A 21,416-nucleotide genomic window follows, 5' to 3' on the forward strand; every position below is an offset into this window, starting at 1 on the left:
TCTGATATACCACCGTTCTCATGCATCTTTTTCTCCTTAAGGAACGGAAAAAAAAAAATTGCGCTATTTTGATACAGTTATCTTGAGGTTGAAAACAATAATCAATATACAGGATTCTGTTTACAGGATGATCGAATTTGTCTCTCTTGTGTTTACATAATTTCTTACTAGTCTGAACGGCATATCACAGTATATATTGACATCCTTCACAACTCCCAAAATCTGCAGGTGACTTTACCTTCCAGGAGGATATTTGCTTTCCGGTGACATCAACGCCGCCATCAAGTAAGAATTATATCATCAAGTTAAATGGAAAACTTCTGAGACGCGTTAGATAATATCATCCGTTTTATACAGTCAATTGAATAAAGAAATATTCACTTGCCACATTTCAGTCACCTACAATTTGCATATAATCCTTCATTCAACTCACACTAAATCTTCACAACGTTTTCCTTATCATTTAAGATAAGATAATCATTTAGAAAATCCTTATTAACAGTATCTACAGTAAGTGAGAGTCCTTTTTGGAATATTTGATTTACACAATGTTGCATTATCTCGTCAAATACTTCTGCTCCCACGTAAGTTTGTCTAAAGATTTGTTGAAGGCAATATAGTATTTTATAAAACAGACTTAATACTTATATATACGAAACATTTTATCTTAATTCTTAAATATGAAAACAAAAAATACAATACAAAAAAGTAATAATTTAGATCCACAAGTAAAAAAAAAAAGAAGAGAACAAAGAAATACGAACTGTATTTCACAACAGATAAAACGACACAGACAGCAGGGATACACTCTGTCTATTAAAGAAAAAATAAAGAAATCTCGCTTTACTATTCGTATTACATTCCGAGGACCTCTACTGTCACTCATCTATACAAAGGAGGACAACAGGTGCCCGAATGAACTGCTTGTCTGAAAGAAATCTTGGCAGGAACCCCACATTCTTCATTCTAGTCGAAGTATATATAAAGGAGGCAAAGGCCCCTCCCTTCTAGTCATCCTTGTTCTCAGGACTGTAAAGGTACAGGTATGTAGTCTGGGTGTGGCTCTCCGGCCCTGCCCTTTATTCCATCAGTATAATATGAAACGTAAGTGAGAGTTCGATTTCATTTTCACTGGATCTTCAAGTGATTTTAATGTTACCTTATCATCTACGTTGTATGGGCGTGAGGGGGGGGAGGGGGAAGGGTAGGGAAACTGATTTTAGGCAATTTCTCAACATAAACGGGATTGACTAAATTACTTGAGTCGACTCTAGTGTATTGGGTAATAACCATATGTGTCCATTTCGGTTTGTATTGATAACGACGCATTAGAACCATCAGTAATAAAATGTGTAAAAAAGACACTTTCCACTGATACATAATCTTGATTATTTATTGTGTTTTAGGCCACACATACATAGTCACATTAATAAACACACATACTCAAACACACAACTGTGAGGAGAGAAAGGTACGAAGCTAGTAAGGAGAAACATGAATACATGCTATGACTATATTAACATCAGCAGCAAATGAAAGAATAAGATAATTGACTGATCAGTTACGTCTTTATTATAAATAACAGGAAATGAATATGGGGATTGAGTCTATCTGTTGATAAATAAATGCTACAGTGAGCAAATAGATATATAATCTCCTGTCTACATTACAGGTTGTCCTGACCCTACACTGACCTAGCACCATGTGTGACGAGGAAGAATGTGCGCTGGTGTGCGACAATGGCTCCGGCATGGTCAAGGCTGGCTTCGCCGGTGACGACGCTCCCCGCGCCGTCTTTCCCTCCATCGTTGGCCGCGCCCGTCACCAGGGTGTGATGGTCGGTATGGGTCAGAAGGACGCCTACGTCGGTGACGAGGCCCAAGCCAAGCGAGGTATCCTCACTCTCAAGTACCCCATCGAGCACGGAATCATTACCAACTGGGACGACATGGAGAAGATCTGGTACCACACCTTCTACAATGAGCTCCGTGTTGCCCCTGAGGAGTCCCCCACAATGTTGACTGAGGCTCCCCTCAACCCCAAGGCCAACCGTGAGAAGATGACACAGATCATGTTTGAGTCCTTCAACATGCCTGCCATGTACGTAACCATCCAGGCCGTGCTGTCCCTGTACGCCTCTGGTCGTACCACTGGTCTGGTGTGTGACTCTGGTGATGGTGTCTCTCACATGGTCCCCGTCTATGAAGGTTTCGCTCTCCCTCATGCCATCCTTCGTCTTGACCTTGCTGGTCGTGACCTGACCAACTACCTCATGAAGATCATGACTGAGCGTGGCTACTCCTTCACCACCACCGCTGAGCGTGAGATCGTTCGTGATATCAAGGAGAAGCTTTGCTACATTGCCCTTGACTTCGAGAATGAGATGAATGTAGCTGCTGCTTCCTCTTCTATAGATAAATCTTACGAACTTCCCGACGGTCAGGTCATCACCATCGGCAACGAACGTTTCCGTGCTCCTGAGGCTCTGTTCCAGCCTTCCTTCCTGGGTATGGAATCGGCTGGTGTTCACGAGACTGTTCATAATTCAATCATGAGGTGCGACATCGACATTAGGAAAGATCTATTCGCTAACACAGTCATGTCTGGTGGTACCACCATGTATCCTGGTATTGCTGACCGCATGCAGAAGGAAATTACTTGCCTGGCTCCATCCACCATCAAGATCAAGATCATTGCTCCTCCCGAGCGTAAGTACTCCGTATGGATCGGTGGCTCCATCCTGGCCTCCCTGTCCACCTTCCAGACCATGTGGATCACCAAGGAGGAGTACGACGAGTCCGGCCCCGGCATTGTCCACCGCAAGTGCTTCTAATTTTTGTTTCTCTTTATGAATGTTCAACAGCAAAGCCAGTGCTAATTTTGTTATAAAAAAAATGTTATTTTACGTGTAATGCTGTTGAAGATCCTTTTATAACTGATGCAAAACGAGACTTGTTATATTTTGTTGTTGTTAATGTAAAGTTGTTAATAAAACAAATTGAATGATTTTTTCCTGAATTCTTTTCATTTGCTTAAATGTTAACTGCTCACCAAAAAGTATACAGTTTTTGTATAATTTTGATAGATCCTTGTGATAAGGACAGTATCTTATTATGTCTTCCTTGGGTTGAATGATGTTGCTGGAGTAATGAAAAAGTCAATGTGATTTTGCTAACAAAGAAAAAGCTTAGAATTTTGATCTATACATGAGTGAAAGAGAAAGGGGCACTCAACCGTCCTTGGCGTAAATCAGCGAAATATAGGAGAGGAGGCGGGCACTGTATCCACTCATCTGCAGCACTCCTATACATATACAGTAACTGAATGCTCACTACTGATCGGAGAGGCGTATATTAAACGATAACTGTTTCAACAGATGAACATACAAAAGCCATTCCTAGTTATACGGTAAAATACATTTTGAGGGGTTAGTAATAAACATTGTTCCTTGATCATTTTTCGCGCTTCATCAACGCTCATGTGCTGCACCATGACGTATGTTTGATATTAATAAACCGTTTATTATTATTATTATTATCATACATGGACGTTAAATTCACTCACAGAAATGGCACATTTTAGTTTCACAAGACTAGTGACAAGGTGTAGGACCTTATAGGAACTTTGTGGTCAACACGCTGTGACTACAGTATTTCTATCATTTGCCTACCGACGCAGTGCAGTTCCAACCTTAACATAGTTACCGTACACGATTTTTTTTTCCTTAAAAAATCAGAACAGTGTAATTTGAATGTAGTTTGTATTGATCTTACCGAGGTCTTTGAAGTGGTCATAAAAGAGGGGTTATAGAAAAACCTCGAGAATTTTTTAGTCCCCTCCTCCCTTCCGAAGAAAATCTGCATTATTAAGCAACGACAACATATTTAGTCGTGCTCTTCAAAGTACTACTTAGTCCAAATCCTTCATCAATATCCGAGTCTAGCAAGGATATGCTGTGCAGGACAGTGTTCTCCAGGTTCCTGAAATTTTGTTTCCTTTCGCTACTAACAGCCTAACCTAAAGAATGGACTATACCTACAGAGAAGAATCATCGTTACCCTCTTGGAAAAATGCCTTTAGTGTGTTTAACGAATTTATGTAACTCACAGTTAGTGCAACCAATGTGATGCCACAGTGACAAGAGTACGAATGCAAAAAAAAAAAAAATACAATTACAAAATGCTGCTCTATCCACCACAGTGGACGGAATCCATCATGATACCATCGCTTTATTTTGCCTCACTCTGTAATCATTTGTCTAAAGACAATAATTGACATGTTGATTCATCATGCCATCACATGGAGATGCTGCGATGTTGACGTAAAATGTTTTAAAATTGTAACCCAGTCAGACATTATCCCTATTTTTTTCTGTATTGCTGCGAGAGCTGCGTAAAATACAACTAACTTCGAATCTTTCATTAACTTACCCTTCGCACCATCCCCTACATTTTCTAATAAAGACACAGTAGCCTTTCTGAAGCGAAGCACAACAAAAAGGAGGCCATAATTATTGTTAAGGATGAACTACCCTTATACATGAAGAAATGTAGCAGGGAAGTAAGAATCGGGACAGAGTGAGAAGTTCAAGTGTGTCATTATGAGAAGTACTTAAGGAAGCAGATAACTACCAATTATGGGATATAAAAGATCAACTGCTTATAGGGAGTTCGAGATTTAGAAAAAAATCTAATTCTACAAGAGCCTGAGAAATGCCAAGCATGAAAGTAAAGTCTTACTGGAATCCCCTTCCTACATGTTTTGTAGACACTGCTGTCCTTTCATGATTGGGCTTTCAATTCATCTAGTTTCTAGAAGTTCTCCAGCAAGGAAGTAAGGCGTATTTGTCCTGCCAATCACAGGCAAGCATCTTGCCAGAGTGAAGATCACAATCAAAAAAGATACAAGGAATTGTCTAACCATTAGCGCATACACACACGCACACACATTTTATATATATATATATATATATATATATATATATATATATATATATATATATATATATATATATATATATATATATATATATATATATATACACAGGGGGTATATATTACGTTAAATCTTCTCTCAAACTAAACTTAAAGTGCATCGTTATGATTAAATACAATACTAATCAGATTTAAGGATATTAGGACACTTCAGTTAACACGCAGGGGTGTATTCACTCAGAGCGAAAACTTTTGTCGCATGACGATAACTAACACCTACACAGAGGAACCTGTTAAGCTCGTCTCACACTTTACGGTGAACTCAGAAAAAAAAATAGTAAAGCATCTACGGTGGTATTTGGTGACACATTCTTCTTTACAAGATTTTTCTAACAGGATATATATAGGAGGCTAACTAGGGTCTACCTTAGTCGCCCCTCGACTCACAACGGGTAGGTGCCAGGTCTCGCGTCCTGTTAAACACCCACGTGTACAAAAAGAGTTCGTCAACGTTTTTCTGGTTGAAGTTATAGTGTCAATATTGCGTGTTCATTGGTGCAACAGATGTGTGGTTTAGTGAGGCAGTTCTCTTTGTTGCAAACGTGTTTCTCGAGGGCTTAAAATTTCCCTGGTAAATATACACTTTTAAAGAACGAAGTTGTGTACAATTCCCTAAAAGGGCTTTTCAAGAATACGAGTAGTGTTTGCATTGTGATGCCGTCTCGAGCTTCTTGATTTGAGCACAAGTTGAAGAAAAACTGTCCAGATACTGTCACAGCATTATACTGCATTATATTTACAAGAGTTTGAAAGCCTCTCTGTGACTTTCATTCAAACAGTTGAAGTATTGATGGGAACCAGCAGCAATCATTTGTTACTGGATAAAGTGTAAACATTTTCAACTCAATTTCCGAGTGACTCTCACCCAACTGCACTGCAAGACACAAGTTCTGATTAACTTCTCTTCAAAATATATGCAATAGCTTCTTTGCGCAAGATGCGAGGCCATGAACTAGGATATTTTCTTTTTCAGATCAAATGAGAAGCCTAAGTTTGAATATATTTGTCCACAAATATGTTGAAATGGCCAAATTTCGATTTATTTCTTTGTAACAAACAAAGTTTTTTATACCTTTGTATCCCGAGTAACATCACCGTCAGATTTTAGTCATAGTAACTTGTGTGAACTTTCCTTCACATGAAGTAATAAAGGACAATTCTTATTTAGTTCACGAATTTCAGTGTTATTATAGTCATTATTATTGAAAGCTTATTCAAAAGTAGGTGTGTTTTGCATTCTGCCTAAACATTTATTTACTTATTAAGATGAATTCGGGCAAATCAATGTTGAATACAGTTCTGTCGAAATATACATATATATATATATATATATATATATATATATATATATATATATATATATATATATATATATATATATATATATATATATATATATATATATATATATATATATATATATATATATATATATATATATATATATATATATATATATATATATATATATATATATATGTGTGTGTGTGTGTGTGTGTGTGTGTGTGTGTGTGTGTGTGTGTGTGTGTGTGTGTGTGTGTGAAGTGCCAATATAATAATATAAAAGTAAAAATACATTACAAATAAGGTTGCCTTAAAATAACCATAATACCCATAATTCTCATCCACATATTGAACACAGATTTAAGTTTGCTTGTCTTAAAAAACAGCATAAAAAGAAACCAACATTCGTGGCGTAAATTAAATTACTTTCTTTGTTCTTATGAAAATGAAATCTATTTTTTTAAATACGTCGAACACAACATTTACTCGGCACCACATAAATCATAAATGGGCCTTAAAAAAATCTCTTTACATTGCAGGACTCTTAACGTAGTGAAAAATCACCATCATGTGTGACGACGAAGAAGTGGCAGCTCTAGTCTGCGACAATGGCTCCGGCATGGTCAAGGCTGGCTTCGCCGGCGACGACGCTCCCCGCGCCGTATTCCCCTCCATCGTCGGCCGCGCCCGTCACCAGGGTGTGATGGTCGGTATGGGTCAGAAGGACGCCTACGTCGGTGACGAGGCCCAGGCCAAGAGAGGTATCTTGACCCTCAAGTACCCCATCGAGCACGGCATCATCACCAACTGGGACGACATGGAGAAGATCTGGTACCACACCTTCTACAATGAGCTCCGTGTTGCCCCTGAGGAGTCCCCCACAATGTTGACTGAGGCTCCCCTCAACCCCAAGGCCAATCGTGAAAAGATGACACAGATTATGTTTGAGTCTTTCAGCTTACCTGCCATGTACGTGACCATCCAGGCCGTGCTGTCCCTGTACGCCTCTGGTCGTACCACTGGCCAGGTGTGTGACTCTGGTGATGGTGTCTCTCACATGGTCCCCGTCTATGAAGGTTTCGCTCTCCCTCATGCCATCCTTCGTCTTGACCTGGCTGGTCGTGACCTGACCAACTACCTCATGAAGATCATGACTGAGCGTGGCTACTCCTTCACTACTACTGCTGAGCGTGAGATCGTCCGTGACATCAAGGAGAAGCTTTGCTACATCGCTCTGGACTTCGATAATGAAATGAACGTGGCTTCTGCTTCCTCCTCCTTGGATAAGTCCTACGAACTTCCCGACGGTCAGGTCATCACCATAGGCAACGAGCGTTTCCGTGCTCCTGAGGCTCTCTTCCAGCCTTCCTTCCTGGGTATGGAATCTGCAGGTCTCCACGAGACAGTCTACAACTCCATCATGAGGTGCGACATTGATATCAGGAAGGACCTGTTCGCCAACATTGTCATGTCTGGTGGTACCACCATGTACCCTGGTATTGCTGACCGCATGCAGAAAGAGATTACGTCCCTGGCTCCTTCCACCCTGAAAATCAAGATCATTGCTCCTCCCGAGCGTAAGTACTCCGTCTGGATCGGTGGCTCCATCCTGGCCTCTCTGTCCACCTTCCAGGCCATGTGGATCACTAAGGAGGAGTACGACGAGTCCGGCCCCGGCATTGTCCACCGCAAGTGCTTCTAAATGAAGTACCAATTATATGCCGTCTATTGTTATGCTGTTTTAAGGCATCGTTGAATAGACTTGCTAATACATCATGTCGTTTTAATAAATAATATATAAACTCTTGGCTTTTCTTTTACAACGGAAAGTTAATATTCAAATGATGATTGCATTAAGTAAATGTAACACATGTGCACAGATATATTACCCTCACAGCAGCAATACAACACACACACAAACACACACACACACATATACACACACACAAAATATAATCAGTGGTTATAAAGAGAAACAACAGTTACTCACGAGAACAAAATCTACACTACAATTATTAAACGCATACACCTACACCAAAACCAAACATAAGAGCACTATTCACACAACATATCAGTCTATGCTCAATTATATCCTGAGTGAGAGGTTCATTCACAAATATTGAATTATCACTTCACTATACAGTACATTACCTCGTCTCAGCTCAGCACTAAACACTGTCAATCCTCAGGTAAGTTTCGCAGGTCACTGGATTATGTGATTGAATGAGCTCTGTCAGTTTGTGTTTATTTATAACGAATTTTTGGCGGGCTTTTTTTACCTTCATCACAAAAACTGTAGTATTTTTATGATTCAAGTTTCTTAGAAATCTCTTTTTTTTTTACATAAATTCAAGAAACATAAATATTTTTTTTAAATCATCCTGCTTTAATTTGCATTTGTTTATTTCTCACTATATAATTTTCTAAGGTTAAAACTGGACTTACATTACTTGAAGTCTGGTAAACCTTTAACGAGCACTTGGAAAACGTTTACCCATAACGTAATACTTTTGTGTCAACTAAGGGACCATTGCCAGGTCGTATCACGTTTTGAGAGTTTCGCTGTTGACGATGCCCACCACTAGATGTCCGTTACAGTCAATCTTGTTTTGGTATCAATATATACCATATCATGTTCTAGTCTTTTAGGTCTAAGGGCTTAGTTTATACAATGTTGAAATTCCTTTGTAGCTCTCGACTAAGTAAATTATTTGAGAGTAAAATGGTTGGTATAAGAATTTTAATGGAACACACTTAAAGAGTGATAAACAAAATCGGTTACTAGGTGTTGCGATAATCAAAATTCTTCTTAATCTGGGCAATTTTTAACATCAAGACACCCAAAAGTTGAATGCTTTATTATATGCCATTCAAAGATAAATATATATGTAACGTAAAAATTACATGTGTTGCCCTTGAGGAGTACCCAACAATGCTGACTCAGGCTTCCCTCAACCTCAAGGTCAACCGTGAGATGACCCAGATCATGTTCGAAGCCTTTAATTTACCATTGTTTGATCATTAATACGTACTTAGGTTTCCTTTGTCTGTACATAGTTCTTTCTTTTTTATAGATTGTTCTGATGGTGGTTGCTGTGACAATCAAATCGTTAGCAAACAAATATTATAAGTGTCAAGTAATTCATCTTTTTCCTAGCCACGATATTACTACAGATTACACACACACACACACACACTGTACTCGTATACTATGTGTGTGTGTGTGTGTGTGTGTGTGTGTGTGTGTGTGTGTGTATGTAGGGGGGGGGGGTTCTCCACGTGCTTTTAAGTACATGATACTATTCTTCCATAAATCTGTCTTATGTTTCAAGTAACTTCACTCATCTAAGGCTCGATAATTGATACATCAGGTTTTATTATAAGTTCCTGGAAAATTTCTGCAATATTTTTTTTTCAATAACAAACAGATTTACTTATTTCTTAAAGGCTATGGAAAAGAAGAAGTGCAAATGAGAATAAATATGAATTGTTTTTTCTGGGAAAAGAAATACATGTGAAATGAATGTTTTAATTAAAATTTTGAAGAAAAGCAAATATTGAATATAATGCAGATATAACACAGGTCAGTTAAAGATTATAATAATGTTTACATGAAATGCCAACGATTACAAAGCTGACCACATTTACACCTTAAATATCTTAATTTTCTTCAACTTTGATATCTAAATAGGCTCCTCCTTTCAGAAACATTTACGGTGGACAATGCTGGGGCCGGACTCGCCGTACTCCTCCTTGGAGATCCACATGGCCTGGAAGGTGGACAGAGACGCCAGGATGGAGCCACCAATCCAGACGGAGTACTTACGCTCGGGAGGAGCAATGATCTTGATCTTGATGGTGGAGGGAGCCAGAGCAGTGATTTCCTTTTGCATGCGGTCAGCAATACCAGGGTACATAGTAGTACCACCAGACAGCAAAATGTTCGCAAACAAGTCTTTTCTGATGTCGATGTCACATTTCATGATGCTGTTGTACACAGTCTCGTGAACGCCTGCCGACTCCATACCCAGGAAGGAGGGCTCGAAGAGCGCTTCAGGAGCACGGAAACGTTCATTTCCGATAGTGATGATCTGACCGTCGGGAAGTTCATAGGACTTGTCACTGGAGGAAGAAGCTGAAGCAACATTCATCTCATTTTCGTAGTCAAGGGCGATGTAGCAAAGCTTCTCCTTGATATCTCGCACAATCTCTCGCTCAGCGGTGGTGGTGAAAGAATAACCACGTTCTGTCATGATCTTAGTTAAATAATTAGTTAGGTCACGACCAGCAAGATCAAGACGAAGGATAGCATGAGGTAGAGCGAAACCTTCATAGACGGGGACCACATGTGACACCCCATCACCCGAGTCACAAACCTGGCCAGTGGTACGACCAGAGGCGTACAAGGACAGCACGGCCTGGATTGTCACGTACATGGCAGGTAAGTTAAAAGACTCGAACATGATCTGTGTCATCTTCTCACGGTTGGCCTTGGGGTTAAGGGAAGTCTCAGTCAGCATTGTGGGACACTCCTCAGGGGCGATACGGAGCTCATTGTAGAAGGTGTGGTACCATATATTCTCCATGTCATCCCAGTTGGTGATGATGCCGTGCTCGATGGGGTACTTGAGAGTGAGGATACCTCGCTTGGCTTGGGCCTCGTCACCGACGTAGATGTCCTTCTGACCCATACCGACCATCACACCCTGGTGACGGGCGCGGCCGACGATGGAAGGGAATACAGCACGGGGAGCGTCGTCGCCGGCGAAGCCAGCCTTGACCATGCCGGAGCCATTGTCGCAAACCAGGGTACATCCTTCGTCGTCGTCACACATGATGGTAGTCTAGCACGAGTATTTGGAACTGTAAGTGTAACGAAAATACAATGAATCAGTAAAGAAGAACCTGATTATTCAAGGAAATCTTCATAAATATATTCATGCCTATTAACTGACCTTTTCTTTGTATATATGTAGGCTAGATGATGATATAAGTGAACACGTCATCTTCGCTACCATGCAAGTTACTGCAATGCTGCAATACTTGAAAAAAATGAGAGATAAAATTTCTTAACCACAATGCGTTCAAATTTTACCAATAACTACTTATGTTGCGAGGAAGCGGCAACCGAGAGTGTACAGCACTCGCTTCCTGTCATAAGGGTCGACGGTTTGCACCCAAGGTACCCCCAGTTCACCTAGATACGAATGAATACCGAACTATACACTTGGGGAAGTAAAGACAGTCAGTTGCAGAGATGGCTCCACGGCTTCATTGTGTACTGAGGTTTTAGATTGTAATGTGCTGTATTTTCTCTGCCCCTAACTGGCCGTCTGGCGTGTGGAGTCTTATTTCACTTTAATTATATTAGTGAAAGTCGAACGAAGATGTTCTATCATTAGTTATGGAAATACGACTCGGGGAAAAGTCTACTTTCTACTGTATATACATCAATAGAATCAACGCTTTTTTTTCATTCTTTATATCACCAAACAATATTTCATAATCACACTGTAGGTCCCTTAATTTCATTTCTTGATTAATTACAGATCTTTAATCCTCAGTGATACTAACCGGAAGCGGATACTGCAAAAAATGGCTGTAAACGTGTGGATAACTGAAGACACCGCTATAAAAGAGCCAATAACTTTAAACTGCAGGAATTAGGATGAATACTACAAAGCGGATATGACCAGAGGGACCACCAAGAAACCCGACATTACAAGTGAGTTCACAGAAAACATAAAGATCAAACCGAAAGATTAAGAAAGGATGTAACCTTGAAGGTCACTACAAATATATTAGTAACTGGTAATAGCTTTAAGAGACCTGCTGTACACACAACACTTCGTGACTCACTGTAATCGGGACGATCACTACTAAAGCCATTGTTGTGTCTATTATGACTGTAAAGTCTTTTGTAACAGAAATATTCCTGCGATCACTAAGAAAACACTGAATCGAAAAAAAAACACATTAAAATTCGATATTAGCTGAAAAATCGATTACATAATCTATTCGGAGTAAAACTGACTAAGGGGCTTTAATTCTTCTTACTTTTAACACTACAAACCAAATGACACTTGTAGAATATCCACCAATTTAATCCATTTTAGTCAAACTACTATGGAAATTAAGATTTCACTCTTAATCACTACCAGGAAGATTGAGGACTAACCTATACCACTTCTGAGTCGAGTCCTGACTGAAGGCATTTAATTCTTCCTTGCTCTTTTATATATGCCGGGAAAATCGTTCCCGACAAAAATAGGGTAACGTCAGGGTAGAAAAAAAAATCGAATACCGCAATAGACGAAGGAAGTGATCAGTCTGTCAAGCACTTGTTTCTGGTTCGTTGAGCAACAAGTAGCAGTGCCCACTAAAGCCAACTTGATCTGACTCTGTAGTTTTCCAAATATAAACAAAGAACATTTCTTACTTAAATGTTTGAATCAATTCAAAATACTAATTAATACTGACCCTACAGCTACATTTACTGGAATTTATGCGAAGTTATTGCATTACGAAGAGTTTCTATCGCCCCTTCGAATTTTTTTGAAAATAGGTTCTTAGTCGCAGAGATGCCCATTCGCTGAAAGGATTATTTAACAATCCTGCCATAAATTTCATTTAACTATTTAGAAATAAAAGTATAGATAATGGTAAAAAAAATAGAGGTATTTAAATTTTAAAGCGAAGAAATAGTATAAGATTATCACTTAAGGGCAGTGTGTCATAATAGGTACCGTCCGCTTGAATACACAGGAAAAAGAAATACATACTTAGTTCTATAAAGTTAAAATTACGTTGTAAATGACAATTTCTTCGAGTAATGAGCATTGTTAGGTCAATTCTCAGCCTTAACATAGAGGATACCATGAAGGTTAGGTAAGATAAACAATAAATACATAATAAGTGAGAAAATACTTGTTCACTTAGATGCTGCAGCTGCCAAGGTTACTTACACCGTTTAACAATAGTAATCAATTAAGGGAAAGTGGAAGGTTATGAGAGAAATGTGTTTAGCTTTCGGTAATTTTCCCATACTTAAACCTTCATAGGCGACTATATACACTGTATTTACTTTAGGTAAATATCATATCATATGGATACACCACACACACTTTAAAATTTAAGTAAATTAAAGCAATATTAATATGATTAAGGCGATTTTTTTTAAACTGGGACTTCCCTATCAATAGCTGAATTTTGTTTGCATCTTTTTAATTTCTGTATGTCCTGGTCGTTCTATCATTTGGTAGCCATATGTTTTGCTAATTTTCTGGTAAAGATTGAAAATCACTTTCGCTGTTTACTAGTCCATAAATCCTGTTAAGGATAAAGAAAGATGCCGCCACAGTTGTCGAGCCCTTCATATTACAAAATGATTTTCATAAAGATTTACTAGCATCCTTTATAAAAATAAAACTTAATATTTTTTTGAGAAAAAACCTGCTATGGCCATAAGAAATTTACCTATGCGCTGGAGACTAACTGGGGAAAAATCTTTACAACTCGTAACCTTTCTCAACTAACCGTCACTCTGACAGATAAATACAGGAAACTCTGATTCTTATATCACTGGTTTGGGCTCCACTGAAAGTAATGAAGCTTATTACTCAAGTGATAATTAATAACTTTATGGTTCAATAATAGAAAAACTCTTGGCAGGCATTAGGTATCTGAAACTCGAGCAGCATCTTCCCACCACAACCAGGAAAATAAGTTTATCTCTTGGTACGGTATTTCTAGAGGGCCTCTCCTGTAACCGGGAATTCTAAACCACACTATATAAAGGTGTCGACACTCAGAAAGAATTAGTCAGACCCAAAGAAGATTCAAAACCGGTAAATTTACACATCGTTGTGTACGTGTATGTGCGTTTTGTGTGAAGGTTTGTTAATAAAAATGTTAAAAGATATCACTAAACAGAGCATAGATATAATATTGATCTCCAGTATCTTAACTTTATGGTGGCATAAGGTAATAATAATAATAATAATAATAATAATAATAATAATAATAATAATAATAATAATAATAATAATAATAATAATGCTTTAAATGCGATTAAATGATATATATAATAACCTCGGATACATTCGATAAGAAACTTTATAATAACAAATACAGTCTTGTTAGATGAAAATTTTTAACATTTATTTCACTATGCCTTTCAAGCTCATCGGGTTTATTATCTCAAATAATATTCAACGACTTATTCTGCTTAAAAATTACAAGTGACATTTGTCTCGTCAACAGAGCACAAACATTAACCTAGATACCTTTCTTTATATACCACTGATACCTCTATATTGTATCTATAAATAATAATTATGCAAAACTCTCTTTTTACTGAGCTCGCTGAAGCTTACTAAATAAACCCTAAAAATATATCCCGAAACATGTTATCTTAAGCTGCTATTTACTTTCAGGTAGATTATTCCTACAGTAGGGTCAAGGCTGGCTTCGCCGGAGATGATGCTCCAGTTACCATGATTTCCCGACGGTCAAGTCATCACCATCGGCAACGAGCGTTTCCGTGCTCCTGAGGCTCTCTTCCAGCTCCATCATGAGGTGCGACATTGACATAAGGAAGGACCTGTTCGCCAATATTGTCGTGTCCGGTGGTACCACAATGTACACTGGTATTGCTGACCGCATGCAGAAGGAAATCACTGCTCTGGCTCCCTCCACCATCAAGATCAAGATCATTGCTCCTCCCGAGCGAAAGTACTCCGTATGGATCGGTGGCTCCATCCTGGCCTCTCTGTCCACCTTCCAGGCCATGTGGATCACCAAGGAGGAGTACGACGAGTCCGGCCCCGGCATTGTCCACCACAAATTCTTTTCGATTTTTACATATTTTGCTACGAATATGTCTTAACTATTTTTATTCATAAGGTGAGTAATTATGTCACTGTGAAAATATCAATAACGTTTCTATGGAAATATATCAGCAGTACATTTCAGTTTTCACAGGATGAATGATTAAATTTTGTGTAAACTTATTTTCGAAGTGTGTCAGACATTATATATATATTTATATATATATATATATATATATATATATATATATATATATATATATATATATATATATATATATATATATATATATATATATATATATATATATATATATATATATATATATATATATATATATATATATATATATATATATATATATATATATATATATATATATATATATATGATGCAATTGAGTCTCCTCGAGGGTAAGCGTGTAAAAAGGATGAATAACAGTACCAACGTATGGATAGAACAGCAACATTTATTTGGTAACGTTTCGACAAATCTTTCGTCATTATCAGACATAAAACATAAAATTAGTACAATAGCATCGAAGCAAATCAATATGACAAATAGAATGCGAAAGATTTATCACTAATTATAATGGAAGGAAAAACTGCATTGAATAACAAACCATTATTAACCTTAACTTCAATTTAACCACAGAGCAAAATTAACAAAAGTTTAAATCCTACAGGTGAATATACAAAGATAAACACATATATTACAACAATCAAGAGCAAAACATACCCATTAAAAACGGGTACTGGCTATATGTAACAGTTCCGTAACAATTCAGTAAATATAACACAATGGCCGAGAATGAAGTAAGTCTTTTCACGTGTGAGCCATTGGGCCCGACCAATTAAACAAGATACTTACCTGAAGCAGGAGATAACGAAGAACATTTATCGAAAGTCATCGGCTACCAACAGCTGCAACATATCCTTCGTTAGGAACTTCTTACCTTTGTTTCAATGTGAGTGCAGCGCGTCTTTTTTAATTTCAACTGTGTCATTATTTAAGCATGCTGTATGTGACCAGTAAGCCTTTACTTATCTCCTGTGTTATTCCTAGTGCGTATGTAACGTCACTGAAAGGCTTCAGTTATCATTGTTTCATCCCTGGTGCTGGAGTGAAGCCATCTGAGTGATAATTAGGTGCTGTTAACTCCTAGTGTGTGTTTCAGTGACGTTCTGCATCATTCTAAGAGATTGTAGTGGGCGTGATACTGTTCATCTTTATTTAAGTTTTCCCTCGACTGTATACTTTTGTGTGTGTATGATGGATTGTTTGTTAATTTAAACAGAGGAAGTTCTTAGTTTTCTCATGTCTATATGTGTTTTATGTAAGAATTAAACTGATATTGTGTGGTGAGTTGTACACTAATCCTAAGTAGCAGTTGTGTATTTTTATAAGGCTGAAATACTTGTATATACGCGAGAGTTGTCGTGTATGTATTAACAGCAGCGTGAAAATAAAGTTTCGAGTTGTATGTATGTATGTATGTATGTATGTATGTATGTATGTATGTATGTATGCTCAACTGCAATCTATGTGACACAATGTATAAAATCTATAGTATAACTCTCAATACAATTTATGTTAACTTAGATGGAAAAAGGGGGTATAATGACAGGTGTATTTTACCTATACTGTGTTTTACAAAGACCAAATATCCGTAGTAAATAGCTGTGGGGAAATAAATGTAAACAAAAACTACTACATCCGAGATTACAGAGCCGAAGGCGGTGACTATTATACAGTCTTTCAAGGATCTAATTATACACTGCACTGACCTGGAGCCAAAGAGGTACATGTTTATGCCATTTACACGTGATATTTGGAAACACGTGTGTGAAAGTGCAGTTTCTGTATGTTTATCCTGTTGTAAAAGATTCATTCTGTGGTCCCTGCACACACACACACACACACACATACACACACACACACACACACACACACACACACACACACACACACACACACAGAAAAAAGGCTGCATTTCCTATTTCTTTTTTAGTGGAATTAACCTGTAAGCAAAGAGAAGAATTAACTTCCCTTATCAGTAGTAAAGGACAAATTTGACTAGATAATACTTGCTTTACGATAAAATGAATCATATATAAACTTTTATCATCTTTATGGCACAGTCGCATTGCCAGTGACACTAACTTGGTTTATGACATATAGATCGTGAACATATTATGGGGACACTGAAATCTCAAGGTAGAGGAAGATGCCATACATGAAAACTAAAGCTGAGTGGGATATCAGTGTTATGATTTGAGTGATTTTATATAATTTCTTCTGTTATATTAAGAGAACTTTGATTACTTTTGATATATTGTATTTTGAAACAACAACAACAACGTTATGAGTAAATTTAAATTAAAAAAAAAGTCACTTAATATTTCTTTAATTGTAAATGTGATGAATAACATAACTAGCTGCCTTAAGATCCATTTTTCTTTTCATCACCATCTGATAATTTTCTTTTCTTTGTGGAGATGAAATTTCGGTAGTATCATTGTAATGTGGCACCACTTAAGGCGGCACTTTTTGTACCGTATATACATGAATCAGTTAGGTAAGTTCTTATGTCACCAGTTACGAATGTGTGTGTGTGTGTGTGTGTGTGTGTGTGAAGGGTTACACATTGAGCGCTCTAATTGTTTTTCGGGGAAACCGGGGATTCTATTGTTCGGATATATATAAACACGGAACCCTATTTAGCTTTAGAAATGTATCGTAGTGAGAGCGTGGATGTGTCGGGGAGGGAGCACAGAGGTGAAGTGGTTGAGAAGGCGTGTGTGTGACGTGCCCTGCCGAGATGCCCCGGTCTGGTTAGCTGGCGATGACCCAGGCCTCAGCTCAGTTTCCCGGAAGTGTTGCCCACAAAGACATAAACACCGAGAGAGTGAGATGAACACAGGCTGATGTGGGCGCCACCTGTGCTAGACCAACATAGAACCTTTGCCTGGGCAGCCAGTCTCTGGGTCTTGCGGTAATATTTCTCCCAGTGAGCGTCTTGTACACACTAACTGTCTGCCTAAGCCTACTGACTGAGATTTTCCACAGATTCTTGTTGTCTATTTATTGAAACCACTGAATCATTGATCTCTTTTGTTTTATATATGTCTTAATTTTAACATCTATATGTGTGCGTGTGTGTGTGTGTGTGTGTGTGTGTGTGTGTGTGTGTGTGTGTTTGCACACGCACACACACACACACACACACGAGGTGTGGCCAAAAATTGTTACACTTCATGGGTAAAGCATTATGGCATAGTTTCTTATTTTTTACAACGAAGTTCGATACCTGGATATTTTTTGCAATTACTGAACTTTAAGTTTTGTGATACACATATTCTTGTTTTAAAGTGAGAGCTTAAAATTTGACGTTTCAGTATGTCGTTAATTTTGGCAAAATAGAAGATTCCACTTCAAAGGCTATTCATTGACACAGTGGGATTGTATGACACAGTCGCCCTATTATATGCTACAGTAACAAGGATTAGGACGGCCTTTAGATGTCACCAACGAGGCAACAGTAGAGTGAATCGAAAGTTTAAGTAACACACCCGATGAAATAAGCAATAAAGTTAAAATTTTACATGGAAGTGTACTCTTAAGGGCGTCTAAGGCTTTTGTGGCATGATCTACTTGAAATAACACTGATTAGGATTTACACCAGAGGACGGCCTTAAGTCTAGAATTCCTTGAATTGTACAAAGCTAATACAGCCGACTTTCTTTCCTACCTGGTTACGGGAGATGAGGTCTAGGTAATAATAGGGATTCTGAGTAAAATATGGAATCCAACCTCCATGAAGTTCAGAAGCCAGCTCTCTGGTCTCAACTTTTGGAACACAAGAGGGTTTCTGATGACTGAATAAAACTGCATAAAACAACGATCAAAGTTGAATATCATTTTGACTTAATATGTGGAACCTACAAGACGTCATCTAGGAGAAACGATAGGAAATGGTGACTGCTGGTGTGGTCCTGCTCTACAACAAAACATGAGACCACAAATACCATATTGCACAGATACCTATAGTCACAACGGTGGTTTGAAGCATCTTATTCACCCTTTCTAAGGTCTAAATCTGTCACCAAAAAGTATTATCTACTTCATAACCTTCTAGAGAGCTGCATCAAGAATGGTAAGGAGATGAAGGAAGTTACTGATGTGATGGTTTGATTTGAGGAGCAGTCAGAAAACTTTTATAAAACGGGAAAAGTGAGTTTAAAATCAAGTGGAATAAGTGTGTTGAAAGAGAATATGTGTTGCTGTTCTACCTCTATTAGTTTTACATCATCTGGCAAGGAACTTTATTTTACCAATCATATTTTTACACTCTCCTTTCCAAAATCCGTCCAGAAACTCTAAGCGTCTTTCATATCCACAGCAAACTTTCTATAATATCTGTTCTTACGCCACTGAAAGCTAATTCTTCTTCAGACACTCTCTTACAAATCCGTGCATTGTTTAATATAATGTAAGCATAATAAATCATTTTAGACCTGTATCGTCACCTTCTTCCTACAGTGTGTTACTCTATTCTGAATCTTCCATAATTCCTTGCATCTCTGAAAGCCTCGCGGTTAAATCATCAAATCTTTATTGTTATCTTCTTGTAGAGAGTTCGGTGTAAGCATAACATCAAAGTTTTACAGGATCCGGACACTATGCCTCGTCCTACTCGTTTCTGTGTAGTAAACGCTGGGCCGCGATCATTGAAAGTGTTTGTTTACATATTGATCATTCCTAGCTGACACACACGTACTGCACCTTCTTCTCACGGGCGATCTTCTGGTTGTGCCGGACTGTGTATTTTCTTGAACTAATGTTTTATTTATCAAAGAGCTCTCCAAATTCTGCGGTCATGGAACCCTAGAAATATCCGCATTAAAAAATACGAGTACAAAATCCCATTCCCGAACTAATCCACAAAATCTTATACTCTCTGTTTCTGTCACTCGCAGCATTTTCGTGGACAAGGGTTAAGTTAGCCATTACGGAGGAGTATTTCTAGATACGAACACTGTCCTCTGTATTTCTTGATTTAGTTACTAACTTCGTAACTATATCTAGATTTCAAGTCGTTTTCTATTGACCAAAGAAAATATTTATCACAAAGTTAACTAGTAGATTACAAAATCGGTTGTTTGTTTCCATGAGTTCTGTTGCTCAGATTTAACTCTATTATGTAACTATTTTTACGTACATCTTAATGCTGACTTTTGTCTTCTTGTAAATTAATAACTTCAAACTCCAACTAATTTCAAGCCAAACTTTTCACATAAATTTTTTCATCTTCAAGCAGAATCTTCATTAAACATAAACTTGCCAATAGTTGAAAGCACAGCAGTAAGTTTATTTTTCATATATTTGTTAAGCTCTTTATTGGTAAGTACTGAAATTCATTCCTTCACCAGGCTTTTAAATCTTTGTCAAATTTACTTGTTTTGTCTTTCTATCACTGTTATTACTATTTCTTTTTACATGAGATACGACGATCAACCAGGTAGTGAAATGTTTACTCAAACGCTCAAGCCTTGGAAGGATTTGCTAGGAAAAGAGAACTTGGTTGGCAGTTGAAAACTTGGATTAATGGACAGTGGTTTGTGATATGCACTTAATTTTACTCGCTTCCTCACCTCGTTAAACATATACTCGAATTCTGTAAAACATATGTTGAACTGATGAGGAAACGTAGTGTTTTATATTGAGACGACAGCATGAACATTTAGAGGGTGTAGAAAGATGTTATCAGTTTATGAAGTGTACTTTATTGTATTTGAACGATCATCAGTAAGACGATTTTTTTTAAAGCTTGTGTGTGTGAAGGTCACTGAGGTGTGTCATGTCTTAGGACCTCGTGTATGGAGACGAGGGGAATAAGCAAGTTTTTGTTTTTTGACAAAATACATAATTGAAAAAAACTTTGATCAATGAGCTTGGACTTAAGAACATATTAATAGAGCATTAATAAAATGCTCTTTTAACATAGCCACCAAATAAAATAATTAGGATGAACTTCTCACCATCGACTGCCATCATAGAAAAAGTTTACGCATGAAATGTTTCAGAATCAGCAACATGTAATGCAAGAAGAACAGCGAAGTGTAAACAATCTGTCCACCAAAAAAAGCTGCCTGCGAGAAGTAGTTATCAGATGGGGTGAGCCAACTTAAAAATACATATGTACAACCTCGGGTGCCTAGTGGGTGCAGACTGGCATGTTATGTTTATAGAGAAAAAATAACTTATTTATAAATACAAATTAAATACTAAATACTTTCTATAGAGTAA

At 37.8% G+C, this 21,416-nt stretch overlaps 4 protein-coding genes across 4 annotated transcripts; 3 read left to right on the top strand and 1 right to left on the bottom strand.

Moving 5' to 3' along the window:
- The first annotated feature begins 1,672 nt into the window (after nt 1-1,672).
- Nucleotides 1,673-3,007, top strand: LOC121853667 (actin-like). The gene has a single exon (XM_042347997.1). The coding sequence runs from the start codon at nt 1,703-1,705 to the stop codon at nt 2,831-2,833; it is 1,131 nt and encodes a 376-aa protein (XP_042203931.1). The 5' UTR covers nt 1,673-1,702; the 3' UTR covers nt 2,834-3,007.
- A 3,824-nt stretch (nt 3,008-6,831) lies between these two features.
- Nucleotides 6,832-8,081, top strand: LOC121853665 (actin-like). The gene has a single exon (XM_042347994.1). The coding sequence runs from the start codon at nt 6,847-6,849 to the stop codon at nt 7,978-7,980; it is 1,134 nt and encodes a 377-aa protein (XP_042203928.1). The 5' UTR covers nt 6,832-6,846; the 3' UTR covers nt 7,981-8,081.
- Nucleotides 8,082-9,793: 1,712 nt separating this feature from the next.
- LOC121853666 (actin-like) lies at nt 9,794-12,504 on the bottom strand. The gene is made up of 2 exons (XM_042347996.1): nt 12,457-12,504; nt 9,794-11,141 (listed from the first exon to the last, which is right to left on the bottom strand). The coding sequence occupies exon 2, from the start codon at nt 11,111-11,113 to the stop codon at nt 9,980-9,982; it is 1,134 nt and encodes a 377-aa protein (XP_042203930.1). The 5' UTR covers nt 11,114-11,141; nt 12,457-12,504; the 3' UTR covers nt 9,794-9,979.
- A 651-nt stretch (nt 12,505-13,155) lies between these two features.
- On the top strand, nt 13,156-15,165 carry LOC121853495 (actin, alpha skeletal muscle-like). The gene is made up of 2 exons (XM_042347645.1): nt 13,156-13,166; nt 14,844-15,165. The coding sequence occupies exons 1-2, from the start codon at nt 13,156-13,158 to the stop codon at nt 15,163-15,165; spliced, it is 333 nt and encodes a 110-aa protein (XP_042203579.1).
- The last annotated feature ends 6,251 nt before the right edge of the window (nt 15,166-21,416 follow it).

This window comes from Homarus americanus, unplaced genomic scaffold (assembly GCF_018991925.1).
Source record: "Homarus americanus isolate GMGI-L3 unplaced genomic scaffold, GMGI_Hamer_2.0 scaffold4896, whole genome shotgun sequence".
In the NCBI taxonomy this organism is placed as follows: domain Eukaryota; kingdom Metazoa; phylum Arthropoda; class Malacostraca; order Decapoda; family Nephropidae; genus Homarus; species Homarus americanus.